The sequence below is a fragment of the Aegilops tauschii genome, chromosome 6 (assembly GCF_002575655.3).
Source record: "Aegilops tauschii subsp. strangulata cultivar AL8/78 chromosome 6, Aet v6.0, whole genome shotgun sequence".
Lineage (NCBI taxonomy): Eukaryota > Viridiplantae > Streptophyta > Magnoliopsida > Poales > Poaceae > Aegilops > Aegilops tauschii.
The window spans coordinates 106,312,441-106,331,007 of record NC_053040.3 but is presented as its reverse complement, the minus strand read 5'-3'; the positions used below and the strand labels follow the sequence as shown (position 1 = coordinate 106,331,007).

General features: G+C 47.4%; 1 protein-coding gene across 1 annotated transcript; it reads left to right on the top strand.

Annotated features, from left to right (window-relative positions):
• Positions 1-15,279: 15,279 nt before the first annotated feature.
• LOC120966880 (uncharacterized) lies at positions 15,280-16,966 on the top strand. Its single transcript, XM_040393458.2, has 3 exons — positions 15,280-15,548; positions 15,670-15,813; positions 16,381-16,966. The coding sequence occupies exons 1-3, from the start codon at positions 15,480-15,482 to the stop codon at positions 16,936-16,938; spliced, it is 771 nt and encodes a 256-aa protein (XP_040249392.2). The 5' UTR covers positions 15,280-15,479; the 3' UTR covers positions 16,939-16,966.
• The last annotated feature ends 1,601 nt before the right edge of the window (positions 16,967-18,567 follow it).

Below are 18,567 nucleotides of genomic sequence, written 5' to 3'. Positions count from 1 at the left end.
AGGGCTATTTAAGCCACACCTATCATCTTCCTCTCCCTCCTCATCCATACCCCAACCCCATCCTCTCCCATCTGCCCTCCTTCTTCCTTCTTCTCCACAAAGCAGAGGGTCCTGAAGCCACCATGCAGTACAATGGCCCGACCTACCGCTTCCCCCCCCCCACCGTGCTAGAGAGGCTCTACCCTGCCGGCGTCTATGTAGAGAACACCCTTAGGGTGTGGGCGATCTCAAGGTGGAGGTGCGCAAGGGAGTTAACGTACTTCTTCCTTTCGGCCGGCTACCGCCACCTCCCCCGTGGCTCTCCAAGGATGTTCCATGTTGAGGAGGTCAATCACAATGGAGTTGTGGTTGCGCTCCTCACTAGCTTCACCAACCCCTTCGACGCCTTCCACCTCCTCGGCCGAGTGTTTTGGTGTGGGTGTGATTTTATTGCTTTCACCACCCACAACATCTTCACCGACTTCAACAACATCTTCCCCACCAACAACGGCATACACACCCTCCCGTACCCTATCAACAACCAGGAGTGAAGGGCGCTCGGAGGAGCGAGGTGGCGTTTGCCCAGAGGAGGAGAAGGAGAAGAACTCGTTTGGTGCCCCCGATCTATCTATATATCAATCATATTAGTATTTTAAGTTGTAACCGTTTATGTTTGTGTGCTATTATTATTAAGTTGGTAGGCTATGCTATCTATGTCGTGGAACTATGGCTTGTTATGTTCATGCAACTATATTGATGTTGGGTTTCGTGCTACTATATATATTGTTGTTTCGTGCTATTATTTGTGGGTTGCTATGGGTTGTACCCGTTTCGTGCTATTATTTGTGTGTTGCCCTGTGTTGCTACACCCCATTCACCACACAAAACTTCTTCACAATGTTGGCCAATTCATGGGTCATGACCCAAACCATGGACATGCAAATCACATACTCAGAATGTGTTCTATCTAGTTTTTGTTTTTTCTATCTAGTTGATATTGGTCAATTGATATATGTGCTTGATGTTCTATCTAGTTGATCTATGTGCTACTAATACAAGGAAGATTCCACTATGGACATGCAAGTGTATGGGTACCAAATTTTTTTTGCAAAAGAAAAAATCATATATTGGTGTGCTGCATGTGGGCATGCATGTATCTAGGCCCTGGCTAATAGGGCCACCCTAGCTAGTAGGTGTAGGGTGCAATTTTATTTGTGCAAATAATTATTGGATTAACTCAAATGCCCAAAATAAATATTTCTGTGCTCCTAAAAATATTGGTTTGAATTCTACCTCTGGCCAATATTTTCAGAGCAAAACAGGAACATTTTCTTGGACCTATTTGAAGCGAATTTTAACATGATCATTTCCAAAAATGATTTCTGAGGCTTTCACATATCCCCATTTAATTTGGGTTTCATGGAACCGTTTGGGTTTCATGGAACCGTAGACATGCATAAAAACAATCACAAAACAATAATGGACAAGCAACAAATATGTAAAGAAAAACAAAAAAAAGTTACAATACATACGGCCCAACATTTATTCGACAGAAGAATTTGGCCAAAGTAAAAACAAGTAAGGAAGTATATGTTTGTTAAAGGTTTATTTGCCCAAGCAACATTTTATTTTGAGGTTTTAATCGAAGCATTTTTTTCTAAACATGGGTGCCTCTATGCTATAAAACAGGGCTGGTGCCCCTACGCGGATGGGCTGGTCTCTATTTGAGCCTGGTTATTTTCTCACGGCCCAATATCTATTCAGCAGCAAGTTTTTTTACTAGAAACTGAATTGGGGGGGGGGGTGCACTCTGTTAACTGAAGAACAAGAACAGAGCATGAACACTGAATATTTCTGCTTCGATTCAGTTACATGAACTTGGCATGGCGCACAGATCGCATCCTCTGCCCTGACTGACCTAAATGCCCCCTCTAATGACGGATGAACAACAAGTAAAACAAAAACAGAGCAATGACACAACAATAGAACCCCCCCCCCCCCCCCCCCCCCCCGCCATGATATTTGGTTGCTTTTGCAAATCGATCATCTCCATTTGATTTTTCTTGATCTTCTTCAGTTCCTCGGTCAGTTCAGTCTCCAAGTGCAGTTCAGCACTGCGCGCATACCTCGCCATCGGCACAACTCTCCCGCCGCTCTGTCCGAGCTCCCCAAATTCTCCATCTACGGCACCCCGCCCAAATTGAGCTCCCAGGTTGCGGGCCCGCTCGAATAAATGTAGCCCTCGAACTGAATCCTCTCAACATAATCGTCCATCCACTCGAAATGTGTGCATTTCTTCAGGGTCTGAAAACAACAACATGAACCCTAAAATCCAAATTCGAGGGAAAAAACAAAATATGGAGAAATCAGAGCAAACGGCAGTGAAAGAATGGGCTAAGAACTGAGATCTAACCTTGCCATCCCTTCCTGCCATTGTTTTGCTCAAGCACTTCACAAATTCCCGCCCAAGATTTCCATTCTCATCAGTCCTACTGACCCACCGTTTTAGAGGCTCTGGGCGTGGGCAGTCAGGGCACCTTGTGAGCGGCACTGGACCATACTGACGCCATTTTGAGTGCGTGGTGGAGGAGGTGGACCGCACTAGGTCGTCAAAGAAGAGGAAGAATGGGGAAAGGGGAAGCAATGGGCGGCGGCGGGTAGACGGGCACGGGTGGTCGTCTCTTCTAGCTACGAAGAGGTGGGTCCCGCGTTTACTGGACAAGTGGTGGGTCCTGCGCTTACCTGGATAAGTTGTTGGTCCAGCCCATAACAGCTAATGAGGGCATCGGTTCAGCTTAAGGGCCATATCGTGTCTGGGCTATTTACTCGCTCAGAAGTGTCGCACCAAAGCCATTCTGTCGAACAACGTCTCACTCCTTCCAATTCCCACGAAAGATGTCGCACAGGAGCTATTGACCCCCGCTTGGCGCATTGTCCACTGTGTGACAAGTGGATCGGTCGATCCAGTAAACATGCGTAACTATCATCTCTATCCATAGAAAAGAATCACCTAACATGTAATCATGCATGATGCATGACAAACTATTATTTTGTACTTATGTTTAACACATACTATACGATAGGTAAAATTGCATGATCAATGTTAAGGCTCTTTATGGTTTGAATAGTTTAAAAGTTCTAAAATGAAACAAATAGTGGAACATCACGCCAACGATATAAGATGATCCAACAGAGTGATTGTTAAAATATGCATTTATATGCCTTCGAAAAAAAGCAATCATTTTAGCTCACTATGACATATATATAATCAACTATTTGTTTTCTCTGTCCAGAGCACATACAGTCATATTTTTCCAATCTTGGCAAACATCAAACGTAAGGTTCATTATAGTCCTTACCTTTTTTTCATATTTTTTGGGAACTTCCACATCGTGCAAACCTCAAATGGTTCTATGGTAATTATTGATAGGAAATCCTCCTCGAATGATAATTCTCAAGTTGCGACACTGGCATAATCTCGTGCAAAGTTAGAAAACTGGACATTTTTATGGGTGTATTCGGAACTGACAAAATTACTGGCATGGCTCGCATGGATTTAAGGATCGGAATTTGAGGTATGTGGATGTGCGACGCGACATATGAGGGGCCGACGGGCGCTATCCGTGGACGCTCCGGACGTGCCCGCGGGCGTAAAGGGTACCGGATTTGCCAAGTCCGGTTGTAGATGCTCTTACACAGGAGAACACACTAGGTTAGATAGGAGTATTTTTTGTCGCTGTCCACAGAAAACTAAACACAAACCACACACAAAAAAGCTATACATACTCCAGCCACCAATAGTAGTACATTTCTATTTCATTGCCTGCTACGTCATTATTGCTGGCAACGATCCACCCATCCATCAACAGCTCGGAAGACCAGCATGCAACACACCAACAACTACCCACTGGTGGTTGGAGGCAATCACTTCACATTGATGCATTATTGGATGAAGCTCAAAGAGCACAACATTTGGATGAACAACATGCGCCGATTAAAAAGTTCAAGCTTGAGATGAAGGCCGCTTTCGAGGAGTAGATTGAATTCGGAATCGATGAATTTGAAAAAAAATGTTGAACATGCTAGGCTTTCGGATGTAATATTTATGTTTGGGGAAGTATGCCCGGTTAATTCTCAGGATGATGTCAGGGAGGTGTTAAATGCAAGTTTTGAAGAAAAGTACCTTGGGCTCCCAACGCCTAATGGTAGGATGTCAAAAGGCAGATTTCAAAACCTACAAGCACACCTTATGAAACGTTTGATTCAGTGGGGGGGATGGCCATCTAGCACAACCTAGTAGGGAAGTTTTGATCAAGTCAGTTGCCGAAGCAGTACCAGTTTTTATCATGGGGGTCTTTAAACTACCTTATTCAGTGTGTGATGATCTGACAGGCATGGTTAGAAATTTTTATTGGGAAGCTTCGAAAGGTAAATGTAAGGTTCATTGGAAATCTTGGAAGAAGCTTTAGCAACCTAAATGTAAGAGTGGCGTCGGCTTTCGAGACTTTCACATGTTTAATCAATCCCTCTTAGCGTGTCAAGCGTGGAGATTGTTGACTAGGCCAGAGAGTTTGTGTGCGAGACTCTTGAAAACCAAATACTATCCAAACGGCAAGCTCGAAGATACTGTCTTCTCAGGTAATTCGTCCTCCACATGGACAGCAATTAGCCATGGTCTTGATCTTCTCAAGAAAGGTTTGATATGGAGGGTTGGAAATGGACGAAGCATTAGAATATGGCGGGATAGTTGGATTCCTCGGCCCTTCTTGTATAAACCAGTATCATCACAGGGATTATGCAGATTTCGGTATGTTAATCAACTACTGAATGATAATGGTTCCTGGAACCTAAACTTGCTGCAGGCTTCCTTCTTGCGTGCGACGTAATGGAAATTCTAAAAATTCGAGCATGCCCAAGAACTGGTGATTATGTGCTTGCTTGGGGCCCTGCAAAAAGTGGTGTCTTCTTAGTTAAGTTGGGTTACAATTTGGCGTTTGATGAATCATGTCGACTAACTGCAGAATCCTCGAGCACTACTCCTGATGTCACCGCACTTGCTGGCGAATTATTTGGAAAATCCATGTCCCCCCGACTGTTAAAAACTTTGCTTGGTGCACAGCGGTGAATTCGCTGCCCACATGGCACAATAAGCATAAAAGAGGCCTTGAGATATCAAGAACTTGCCCAGTCTGTGGACAAGAAATAGAAGATATGTTCCATGCTCTCTGTCGATGTCCCCTTGCAGTACAATTCTGGAATACTATGACATCCATATGGAGACTGCCGAAGTTATTAGAGGTTCAGAACTCAGGTGTTGAATGGCTTCTTCAGACCCTATCCCCTCTACCTGAGATTGACAGATGTATGCTATTGATGACAATATGGCGGATTTGGCACAATCGGAATGAAGTTACGCATGGAAAGCTTCTGCTGCCCATGGAGGTGTCCAAGGGATACTTGTCAAGCTACTTGGAGTCACTATTCATGCTCTAGAATTCAGATTTTGACCAAAGGAAAGGAAAGAAAGTTATATCCTATAAAAACATTGGTATCACACATACGACTATGGCCCCTGGACCAACCGTTCCTTGGGTTTTGCCGCCGGCGGGATGGACTAAATTGAATACTGACGGGTCGTGGTCAACAGATGGTAGAGCAGGTGCAGGCATGGTACTCCGTGATAATGAGGGCAACATTATTTTCTCATCATGCAGGGAACTCTTCTCATGTAGAAATGCTTTGGAGTCGGAGCTTAGTGCTTGCATGGAAGGCCTATCAATTGCTATCCAAAGAACGGAGCTTCCCATTTTTGTGGAGATGGACTCCTTAGCAACTGTCAACCTGATAACTGATGAAGCAATAGATAGATCAATTTTTGCCTCTTTGGTACGGGTGATCAAGCATTTGAGGAGTCTCTGGATGACTCATTTCACGCATATTAATCGTAATCAAAACAATGTTAGTGACTTTTTAGCTAAGTATGCTAGAAGTGAAGGACGAACTGTCGTTTGGTTGAACTCTGGCTTGTCAGAGGTTATTGATCTTTGTACTTCAGACAATAGCTTTGCTACCACTTGAGTAATACAAATTTCAACTGCAAAAAAAAAAAGAATTATTACGGCATTGAAATATTTGCACTGCATGATTATGAAAAATTTGTGCTATCTTTGAATTATTTTCAATGCTCTGTATATAAAAAAACAAGGGCGGACTTTTGTGCACACAGTTGGATGGTCGGCTCCCCTATCGCTGTCCACGGACACGTCCAAACGCGTTCACGGATATTTGATGTTTCCGTTTGGATGCACCACGTTGAAGTTGCCCATACCTATGGAAAGTAATAGCATGAGTAACCAACAAGTTTTGAAACTTTATACGAGTTGGTGAAACCTAAATTATACTGTCACGATTAAAACCATCCATGGTACAATAATAAATGCAGAGAATCAAAAAGTAGATAGCAAACTAAAGCATCACATATCACCCTCACGGAAAAGATGATATATAGCCAAAAAGCATCGACCTCATTTTGTGCCTACCATAGTAGAAGACTAACAATTATTTTGACGGACACCCTTTTATGATTATCCGTATCCATCTTAATGGAGTTGGGGTTTGGAATTGGAGGTATCAGGAATGGCACATTTACTGGCGGGACGCAATCGCACAACATCCCGAGTAGTGGCACACATACATCGCCTTGCCCCAGCCAGTTGCACCTCCAATCGACACGGCCACCGCAAAGGAGTTGACACGGCAGCCTCCGGTGGCACTGGACACATCGCATGGGAGTATCTCTGCGACACATGCGCTTGACTCGTCCTTGAGCCTAGTTGCGTCGTGTTGGGGTACATGCTGCTAGCCCGGTGAGGGTGAGAACGATACTTCTTCATCCATAGGGGCATATAAGCGGACCGGGTCGGAACAGACCGAGTCTGCCCCGGAAAAGGCAACACCTATTTCCACGGCGTACACAGTAGCTAGCTGGTACCCATCCAAGGACGCTCACAGACATGTCATACAGATATATAGTATGTCTATGGATAATACAGGATAATTCCAGAGCACTACGTACGCAATGACATATACTTCATCCATTCCTCTGTGCAGCCTTTTAGTGTTGGTCATCTTTTGACTGACCCACCTCTTTTACCATCCCTTTCATTGATTGATTTCCATGCCATGTCATATTGTTATTTACTCCCATCCAGCATGTAATTATACTAGTTGGAAAGGCCCGCTGCCAACTAAATTATACGGGGGAAAAAGGTTGGAGAACGACGTTGATACATCATGTCTTGATATCCTCCAGACGGGCTCGTATGGTGATTAAAGTGCGGCTGCAGTTAGCTGCTGGGCTTGGAACAGATCGAGGTGGGGCCAATCAGTACTGTCTGGCTTGCTTTGGAGCTTGAAGCCTATCCATGCACATAGGGGCGGCGGTACGAGCTGGGGACGACGTTTCTGCAGCGATCTTTGTCGTGCAGAACTGCATATTGTGGTGGACGACGTCGATCGCCTACAGCTGACGTGATGCCCCGCTTGGTGCACTGTCCACTGTGTGACGAGTGGATCGGTCGATCCAGTAAACATGCGTAACTATCATCTCTATCATAGACAAGAATCACCCAACATGTAATCATGCATGATGCATGAAAAACTATTGTGTTGTACTTATATTTGCCGCATATTGTACCATAGGTAAAATTGCATGATCAATGGTGTCTAGATAACTTGTTAAGGCTCTTTATGGTTTGAATAGTTTAAAAGTTCTAAAAATGAAACAAATAGTGGAACATCATGCCAATGGTATAAGATGATCCAACAGAGTGATTGTTAAAATATGCGTTTATATGCCTTAAAAAAATCATTTTAGCTCACTGGGACATGTATATAATCAACTATTTGTTTTGTTTGTCCAGAGCACATACAGTCATATTTTTCCAATCCCTTCAATAGATCATCTTACATTATAGTCCTAGTGTTACCATTTTTTCCATATTTTTTGGGAACTTCCACACTGTGCAAACCTCAAACGGTTCCATGGTAATTATGGATAGAAAATCCTCCTCGAAGGATGATTCTCAACTAGCAACACTTGCATAATCTCGTGCAAAAGTTAGAAAACTGGTCATTTTCATGGGTGTATTTGATGTATGAGATTATGATTGCACGATGTATTGCTCTCGTGCAAAGGCACTTACATATGATGTACAAAGGTGGGCCACGGACCTCAACTATACAAGGAACTAGGAGGCGGGCCCAATACACAATATGCACATAACACATATACTCGACCACCCCCCCCCCCCCCCCCCCGCGCGCGCGCGCAGTCGAAGCGGCACCACGACTGACGCAAAGACTGGACCGGAACTCCTCAAATGACGCCGTAGGCAAGCCCTTGGTCATGATATCTGCAAATTGTTGGTAAGTACGGACGTGTAAAACACGAATATGGCCAAGGGCCACCTGTTCCCGAACAAAATGAATATCCAACTCAATATGATTGGTCCGTCGATGATGCACCGGGTTAGCGGAGAGGTAGACCGCCGAGACGTTGTCGCAGTAGACCACCGTGGCACGGTCAACAGGGCAAGAGAGCTCCTGAAGCAGTTGGCGAAGCCACGAACACTCGGCGACGGCGTTGGCCACCGCACGATACTCAGCCTCAGCACTGGAACGAGAGACCGTAGGCTGCCGCTTGGACGACCACGAGATAAGGAAGGTCCAAGGTAGACACAATAGCCCGAGGAAGAGCAACGAGTGTCAGGGCAGCCCGCCCAGTCTGCATCAGAGTAGGCGGTGAGGGCGGTGTCGGCGAAGGCGTGAAGCGTGACGCCAAGATCCATAGTGCCACAGACATAGCGGAGAATCCGCTTGACAGCAGCCCAGTGAACATCTCGGGGGGCATGCATATGAAGACACACCTGCTGCATGGCATACTGAATCTCCGGTCGAGTCAGAGTGAGGTACTGGAGAGCACCAACGATAGACCGATAGAAAGCAGCATCCGAAGCAGGAGAACCATCCGTGGCAGAAAGCTTGGCCTTCGTATCAACAGGCGTGGCGGCGGGCTTGCAGTTAAGCATGCGGCGCGCTCCAGGAGCTCATGAGCGTACTTTCGCTGATGAAGGAACAAGCCATCCGGACGGCGCACCACCTCGACACCGAGGAAGTAGTGCAAATGACCCAAGTCCTTGATGGCGAACTCAGCACGAAGACGAGCCGTGAGCTGACTGAGGAGACCAGCCGTACATGCCGTCAGGATGATGTCGTCGACATAGAGTAGCAAGTAGGTCGTGTAAGCGCCATGATGATAGACGAAGAGCGAGGCGTCCGAGCGGGTAGAGCGGAACCCAAGCTGGTGGAGAAATGCCGCGATGCGCTGGTACCAAGCGCGCGGAGCCTGCTTAAGTCCGTACAAGGACCGCAAGAGCAGGCACACGTGGTCGGGAAGCGCCGGGTCAACAAACCCGGTGGGCTGCTGGTAGAAGACCTGCTCCTCGAGGTGACCATGGAGGAAGGCGTTGGAGTCGTCCATCTGGTGCATCGGCCAAGCACGGGAGACCGCAAGGTGAAGAACCGTGCGTATCGTGCCGGTCTTGACCACCGGAGCGAAGGTGTCGGTGAAGTCGATGCCAGCACGCTGTCAGAAGCCACGAACGACCCATCGCGCTTTATAGCGATCAAGGGTACCATCAGGACAGAGCTTGTGTTTGAAGACCCACTTCCTAGTAATCACGTTGGCGTGCAGGGGACGGGGAACAAGCTGCCACGTCCGGTTGCGCAACAGGGCATCAAACTCCTCTTGCATTGCAGCCATCCAGAGCGGGTCACGAAGAGCGGCTCGAACGGAGGACGGCAATGGCGACGGCTCAGAGATGGACACCGCATGGACGTAGTCATCCGCGGCGTAGCGCGAGCTCGGGCGAAAAACGCCCGTACGGGCGCGGGTGACCGGACCGGCCACAGGCGCCGGGGGCGCTGAGGGGGCCGCGGGCACCGGGGGTGCCCGGGGGGGCGCAGGCGCCGGGGGGGGGGGGGGCGTGGGTGCCGAGGGGGCCGCGGGGGCCGTGGGCGCCAACGTCGGGAACGCCGGGGGTGCCAGCGCCGCGGCTGTAGGAGGCGCCGCATGCGGGGGGCGCGCCTCAAAGCCAGGGGCGGGCCAAGAGAGGCGCGCGAGCGCCCTGGGAGAGGCATCGAGGAGCCCGCGTCACCGGTGCGGGAGGAATAGCCAGGGGTACCTGGTGAAACGGAAACACATGCTCATCAAAGTAAACGTGCCGGGAAGTGAACACACGATGGGAGACGGGATCGTAGCACCGATATCCCTTGGAGTTGGAGGGGTAGCCGATGAAGATGCAAGCGACAGAACGAGGTGCGAGTTTGTGAGGAGCGGAGTCGGCAGTGCTGATAGCAAAGGCACCCGAAAATACGCAAGCCATCATAAGATGGGGGCGTACCGAAGAGAGGATGGTGAGGTGCATAGTTCCACCGTGGGCGGCAAGGGCGAAGGTTAAGGAGAAGAGAAGCAGTAGCGAGTGCGTCCGGCCAGAAACGGGGCGGCACATTAGCATGTAACAGGAGCGTGCGAACGCAGTCGTTCAGAGTGCGAAGGACGCGTTCGGCTCGACCGTTCTGCTGGGAAGTATACGGGCATGTGAGACGAAAAATTGTGCCGTGGTGCGACAGAAAAGTGCGGAAAGCAAGGTTGTCGAACTCTTTTCCATTGTCAGTCTGAAGAGTAAGGATGGGACGCCCAAACTGCGTGCTGACATAGGAGTAAAAGCCGTCAAAGTGGAGAGTGCATCCGACTTTCTGCGAAAAGGAAAAGTCCACACATAATGAGAATAATCATCAAGGATAACCAGATAATATAAATAGCCCAAATTACTAGGAACCGGAGAGGTCCACACATCGCTATGAATCAACTGAAAAGAAAAAGAAGCTATGGTGATGGAGTTATTAAACGGGAGGCGAACATGTTTGCCGACGCGACAGGCATGACAGGTGTGATCCTCTATCTTATGACAACTGAAGCTGAAACTCCTAAGAATATGACGAAGTGTGACGGGGTTGGGATGACCCAAACGAGTGTGCCAGAGATCAACGCCGGCGGAGAGAGCAACCTGTGCGGTGGTTGGAGTTGGACGGTGAATGCACCGGATAGAGCTCGTCGAGGCTGTCAAATCGGTGAAGTACCATTCTGGTTCGAACTTCCTTGACACAAAACCCAAGCTCGTCAAATTCAACAGTAACAGGATTATCACGAGTTAAACAACGAACGAAAACAAAGTTCTTAATAAGATGAGGTGACACAAGTATGTTAGACAAAGTAATAGGCATGGAATTAGAAGGAAAAGAAGTGTGCCCGACATGTGTGATAGGGAGTGTGGAACTGTCGCCGACAATGATGCGGCGGTCGGTGGTGACGGGAGTGAAGGAGGCAAGATTATCAGGATGAGCAAACATGTGAGTCCCGGTGTCCATGTACCAATCATCACCTCCAGTGTGGTTGTTCGGCGTAGGAGCGGCATGCAGTGCGGGAAGGAGCACCGGGTCCCAGGGCGCCGGCGGCAGGGCCGGCGAGGGGGGCGGAGACGCCATGGGGAGGCCGTAGCCGCCGCTCGGCGAAGGGTACTCTCCAGACGGTATGGGAAACAGCCCTGACTGCAACTGCGGTGCCTGGTAGGCCGGATGGCCCGCCGGAAAAACCTGCTGGCCTGCTGACGACCCTCACCAGTACCCCGTAGCCCTGTAAACGGACGCGTCGAATGCCTCGCACAACAGCAAAGGATCGACAGGCAGAGTCGGCGCCGGCAGCTTAGCCTAGCCGGGCGGCAAGTCGGGACGGGCTGGCGGGGCGACCCCGGACGCGCCGTAGGTGGTGGCCGCGTCGTAGGGCGCCGGCGGCGGAGCCGCGCCAGAGGGCGCCAGCGGCGGGACGGCAGAGGATGTCATCGGGGCTGGCGGGCGACCGGATTCGCCGACCGATGCTTTTGGTCGAGAGACACATGCGTACGTACTAGCTGTGAATCACCACGTATAGAACCAGGCTGTTGGATGGATTTCCTGGACGTGAAGCTAGCTAGACAAAGCTAGCGATCGATCAGCTGTACAAGCACGTATAGTACAAGCTAGCAGCGATGCGATGCGGGCGCGCAGCAGCGATGCTAGCGATCGAGCGAGGCGAGATGCGATGCAGGCGCGTAGCAGCGATACGCGCGCGGCTAGCTTGTACAGCCGATAGAGCGGCAGCAGCGATGCGGACGTGCAGCTATGCGGGCGCGCGGCAGCAGCGGCCAGTGATGCGGGCGCGCGAGCGAGGGCGGGCGGGCTAGCGGCTAGCGAGTGGCGACCGACGCGGAGGAGCGCGGCAGCGGCGGCGGCTGGAGCCGGCGCGGAGGGCGCGCGAGCGGCGGCGGCGGGGTGGCGGCTGCGACGGCCGGCGCGGGGAGGCGCGCGGGCAGCGGCGGCGGCTGGGTGGCGGCGGCGGCGGATGCGAGAAAGAAATCTAAGAAACTGATACCATGTATGAGATTATGATTGCACGATGTATTGCTCTCGTGCATAGGCACGTATATATGATGTACAAAAATGGGCCACGGACCTCAACTATACAAGAAACTAGAAGACGGACCCAATACACAATATGCACATAACACATATACACAACATTTGGAAGTGATAAAAGTATCGTTGCTCTGTCTCTCTACATATATCACAAAAGGAAGAATCATACTCATTGGAGAATTCATGTATGATGCCCTGGCGACTCCCAACGGGGGCAGAAGGGAGAGCAGGGGGAATGAAAAAACACTCGATGGAAAATTCCTTCTAAATGATTAGTATTCGAGCTCTCTATCCGGATGACGCATGACAATGATGTGTGATGAACCGCGCCTGATGAAGGAAACATTGTAGGGACAATGTTATACATTGATAAACACGATTCCTGGCTTTCGGTTTCTAGTAAGAATTTGTAGGTCGTTTTTGGGTTTCACTTGCCACCGGAGGTGCCAAGCCAGCGGTTGCTACGAATATCAATAACCAAGAAAAAAGTTGATTGCCATGTCGATGTGGTGAGCTCTAGTGTGTTCATCATAGCAGCTAAGGCTAGCTATTTGATAGTGTTTAAGGCAAAGTCTAGCCAAAATTGTGGCTCCTTACATAAGGGAAGGAAATAAAACATGGAACAAAACGAATGGGTGTTTTTTTACCATTTGATACAAACTGGGTTAATACAGAAATAGTACAAAATATTGTACTGGTACGGGCGAACACAGGGGGATGCCCTCCCTCCCCATGGCCCAATTCATTGTAATGTTAAGACGATCTTTTCGGGGTATCAGTTCCAGGGACCATCAACATGGAGATGATGACAGTTCAAAAAACATGGAGATCATGCAAAAGGATCAAATTTGAAATGGATTCGTAGACTAAGAATGTAACTTCACTCTTAAGGCAATATTCCAGTTATGATGGTTTATCGAAAAGAGGATGGCTACCTCATCTATGAAACCCTTGATCTCGCTTCGTGCAATATATTTTGATTTCTTGATAGCAACCAGTTGCTGGTTTGACAATATTCCTATGTAAACTGTCCTACGTCCACCTCTACCAATGTGTGTCCCCCATCAAAATTATTGATCCACGGAGAGCATCCTATAATGATATAATCTTTCATGAATTAATTCATGAAAATAGCATAACATCTACATACTTCATCTGCTACTACTGATAGAGCACGCCGATGACACACAAAAAAAGATGAATTATAATTTCCATTACTTAGTACACAAAATAGTGTACCATCTAGATACTTCATCTGATAAAGCATGCTGATAACACACGGAAACAAGTGTATTATAATCTCCATTACTTAGTACACAAAAATAGTGTACCATCTAGATACTTCATCCGATAGAGCACACTAAACACACACAGAAAAAGGTGCATGCAATGCTCAAGGTTGATGCTCTGACGAGCACATGTCCTTAGAATCCTTAACAATCCGAGCTATGAATGTAAAGAAGAAAGGACTTTCCGGCAACTTACCCAAGGTAAGTGATGACCTTTGTATGAGTCGGTGAAACTAAATTATTGTCACAATTAAAGTTGTTTAGTAGAATAACAAATGCAGAGAATCGAAAGATAGGTAGAAAATTAGAGTGTTACATATCAGGCTTATAGAGAGGTGATATAAGCTGCGCAATAAGTATCGACCCCATTGTTATGGCCAGTACACGAGAGGACTCACAATTATTTTGGCCGACATCATGTTTTGGATATCCACGTCCATCATAACACCGAGAGAACCATGATATGGTAGGATTTGGAGGCATTAGGAATGACACTTCCACGAATGTATCTCCCAAGGCATTTGGATTGCTCTCTTATAGATGCTCTGGAGCCTCTGCATCCAATTTTGCCCCTACAACTCACCTTGGGTCAGAACTCGGTCAGGAATCAAACACATCGAAGAGAAGAATCTATAAACCAAGGCTTACTGCTCATCTTGTACAGACTAGTTTTTTCCTTTGCCCATGCTGGTGCAGTTCACCCCGATTCTCTCAGATGCAGATGTTGAGCATCCTTAACAGTCCAAGTTTTGTAGTACCAAAACTAGTAGTTTGATGCATCCTTGGGGAAATGCATTACCCACCTCGTCCTGTATCACTGTCTGTAATTTCAGTGTAGGAAATGGATGTGTTTGTGGCTTGGGCACACAGATATACTACGAATTATCTGCGACTTAAACAAATACGATGGCCCATGATTGTTAATCTTATTGAGATGATCGAAACTGAAGGTATCAGAAAGAACACCCATTGTGTGCACATATATGCCAGTGTACATATAACAACAATACGTTTCTCGTGAGATCATTGATTGAACCACAGAGACCTTTTGACCCGTCCTTCCAAAGGAAGCGAGCCAAGAGGCTCCCGCGCATTCAACTTGGCTCCGATGCCACACACTCCTCCGGCATCCTGAGGGAGCAGTGGCGTACGTCGCCCAAACGGCCGTGTCTCCAATCGATCGACACGCTCACCCCGAACGACCTGGAATGGCAGGCTGCATAGCATTGGGGCATCCATGCGATCCATCCATAGCCGCGTCGGGTCGCGTCAGGGAGAGTCAATTGCAAGAAACCACCACATTTGTGGCTAGGTTTGCAGTAAACTACCAAGTCGTTAATCTGTTGCAAAAAACACCGTAAAATCTCTTAACCCGTTGCAAAAAGCACTGAACAGCCGTTTAGCCTCGTTTGATCTCTTTTCCGACAGGTGGGCCCCGAAAACGCTGACGTGGCGTGCGGACAGGCAAACGGCGCCGTTAGGAACAAAACGGTCAAGACGCCGCGCCGGTCGGTCCTGTCGGTGCTCGCCGGACAGATGCCCCGCGCCCTCTCTCTCTCTCTCTCTCGCCCCTCTCCTCTGCCTCCTCTCTCTGGCTCTGGTCGTCGTCGGTGAGAAGCCAGCTGGCCGCCGTCCGCCATGGTTTCGTGGAGCGACGACAGCGAGGAATCGGGCTACGAGTACTCTTCAGGCGGCTCCCCTATCAAGGTCAGTGATTTGTACTCGTAGCTAGGGTTCTTTGAGCAAGGGTTTCAGTTTGGGGATTTTGTTTTTCCTGCTCGATTTGAACCCGTGAGATGGATTTTGTGCGTTTCTTTTGTTGATGTAGATCCCGGCTACAATCGAGGACCCGAACTACTCTGGTGTTGATGATGAGGTGATGGTGATGTGTGAGCATGGCCAGCCGGCGAAGAGGCATGTTTGCTTCGAAGGGATTAGCACTGGGAGGAGGTTCATTGCCTGTGGACTTGATGTGAGTGCTAGCAAAAATCTGTAGTTTGCTCATTTTGTGAAGAAACTATAAATTGTTCATATGCACTGTTCATTGTTCATGTTCACTGTTCATTGTTCATGTTCACTGTTCATTGTTCACCTAGTAGTTTAGTTAAAGGTACTGTCATGTACCATACCATAGTGACTGAGTGAAGTAAATGAATTGTTCATACATATAAATGAACAACACCACAGTGATATAAATGAAGTAAATGAATTAAATTGTGCTATTAAAAATTAAGTACAAAGATATAAAATTAAGGTATCCATAGTGACCGAGTGAAGTAAATTGTGCTGTTAAAAAGTATCATAGTGCATTGTTCATAGATATAAATGAAGTAAATGAATTGAACTGAATTGTATTGTGCTGTTAAAAATTAAGGTATAAATGAAGTAAATTCAGTGTAGTATGCTGTTAAAAATTCAGATATAAATTCAGAATTGAGCTGAATTGTGCATGTGCAGTATACTATAGTTGTTTTGAATTGGACTGAATAGAAGTGAAGTGAAAAAGGAAGTAAATGCATTTGTACTTGTTGTTTTGCAGGAAGCAAGCAGTTGTGGTGTTGTTCATTGGGTAGATGAGGAGTGGCCAGAGCATCTGCAGAATGCTCTTCACAAACTATGGCTTTTGTATGAGGATTGCCAGCGTGCTAATAGGATGGCATGTCTGGAACATTCATCACTTGTCCACAATCTCACATCACAGAAGAACAAGCTACAGGAGACTTATGAGAAGCTTGTTGAGGATGTGAACAACCTACTTGATGCCCAGGACAATATTCCCAAGGAAAATGAAGTCCAACAAGGTGAACATGAGGAGATCACTCCTCCTTTGGACAACAATATTTCAGCTTTGAAGGAACAGCTGGGTGCAATGGATGCTGAGAACAAAGAACTGAAGCAAAAGGTTGACCAGTTGAAGAGCATTCAGGTTGCCCAAGGTAATGTGATTAGGAATCTGAAGTTTGCTCATTTGAAGGAGAAGGAAAAGTTGAGCACTGAGAGGAGGAATTTGGAGTTTCACATTGCTGATCTTGTCAAAGCTAGTGACAAGAACAAGAGAAAGCTGAAGGACATCAAGGATATTTGCGATGAAGAGTGATTTGTAATCTGACCATGTGGAGTTTCACATGGCTTGTAATGTGTGAACTAGAGGCAGTTTGCAGTATTTGAAGTAGGGTGTAGCCTTGAACTATGTCTTGTAAGCTTTGAACTATGGTGTCATGATGTTAACTATGTTGTTAACTATGGTGTCATGATGTTAACTATGTTGTTAACTAGAGTTGTTAAGTATGATGTTAACTATGGTGTCATGATGTTAACTACGTTAGTGACTAGAGTTGTTAAGTATGATGTTAACTATGTTAGTGACTAGAGTTGTTAAGTATGATGTTAACTATGTCACTGATGTTAACTATGGCACCCTAAATGATGGAATGAGGATATGTTGGATACTGTCGACGCCGAGGCACCCTAGATGATCAAATTAGGTTATCTTGGATGCCGTCGACGCCGAGGCACCCTAGATGATCAAATTAGGTTATCGTGGATGCCGTCGACGCCGAGGCACCCTAGATGATCAAATTAGGTTATCGTGGATGCCGTCGACGCCGAGGCACCCTAGATTATCAAATTAGGTTATCGTGGATGTCGTCGACGCCGAGGCACCCTAGATGATCAAATTAGGTTATCTTGGATGCCGTCGATGCCGAGGCACCCTAGATGATCAAATTAGGTTATCGTGGATGCCGTCGACGCCGAGGCACCCTAGATGATCAAATTAGGTTATCATGGATGCCGTCGACGCCGAGGCACCCTAGATGATCAAATTAGGTTATCTTGGATGCCGTCGACGCCGAGGCACCCTAGATGATCAAATTAGGTTATCGTGGATGCCGTCGACGCCGAGGCACCCTAGATGATCAAATTAGGTTATCGTGGATGCCGTCGACGCCGAGGCACCCTAGATGATCAAATTAGGTCATCACACTTATTAGCAAACAATAAGAAAATTAGGAGCCACAACTAACTAGAAAGTACTCAACCAAAATAAAGATGTTTTGAACATCATCAGCTCACCACAGACCAACAAGTCCACTAGGTACCTTACATGAAAGTACTCATGACAACCAGAATAAAGATGTTTAGAACATGTTTAGAACATGAAAGTACTCATGACAACCAGAAGCAACACAAGTTTTCATCATAGCCCAACAAGTCCACTAGGTACCTTACATGAAAGGTGTCATCACAACCAAAATGCAGATGTTTTGAACATCATCAGCTCACCACAAATTAACACAACTTCACCTGCTCCCTTGAGAACAATTGAACCACTCAGACATCTTAAAGGATGGCTTCCTCACTCTTCCACTACCTGCAACTCTTGGGGGGATGAACTTGTCTCTTCCTCTTGGCCCAGCAGCAGTAGAGGAACTTGGACCAGCACCAGCAGTAGAGGAACTTGGACCAGCACCAGCAGTAGAAGTTGCAGTCCTTGTAGTTTTAGCTTTCTTTGTTGCCCTTGTAGCAGGAGGAGCAGCAGCTGCAGCAGGAGCAGAAGGAGCTCTCCTTGGTGCACTAGGAGCTGAAGCAGGAGCAGAAGGAGCTCTCCTTGATACCCTTGGAGTCCTTGGAGCTGGTGGAGCTGGAGCTGCAGTTTGAGCAGCAGCAGGAGCAGAAGGAGCACTTCTCCTTGGTGGCATGGGAGCAGGAGCAGATACAGTTCTGG

Bases quoted from the DNA above. Each gene is read 5' to 3' on its own strand.
- LOC120966880 (XM_040393458.2), top strand. From the start codon at position 15,480: ATGGTTTCGTGGAGCGACGACAGCGAGGAATCGGGCTACGAGTACTCT. The intron at 15,549-15,669 runs GTCAGTGATTTG...TTGTTGATGTAG, and splicing joins CAGGCGGCTCCCCTATCAAG to ATCCCGGCTACAATCGAGGA. The intron at 15,814-16,380 runs GTGAGTGCTAGC...GTTGTTTTGCAG, and splicing joins TCATTGCCTGTGGACTTGAT to GAAGCAAGCAGTTGTGGTGT.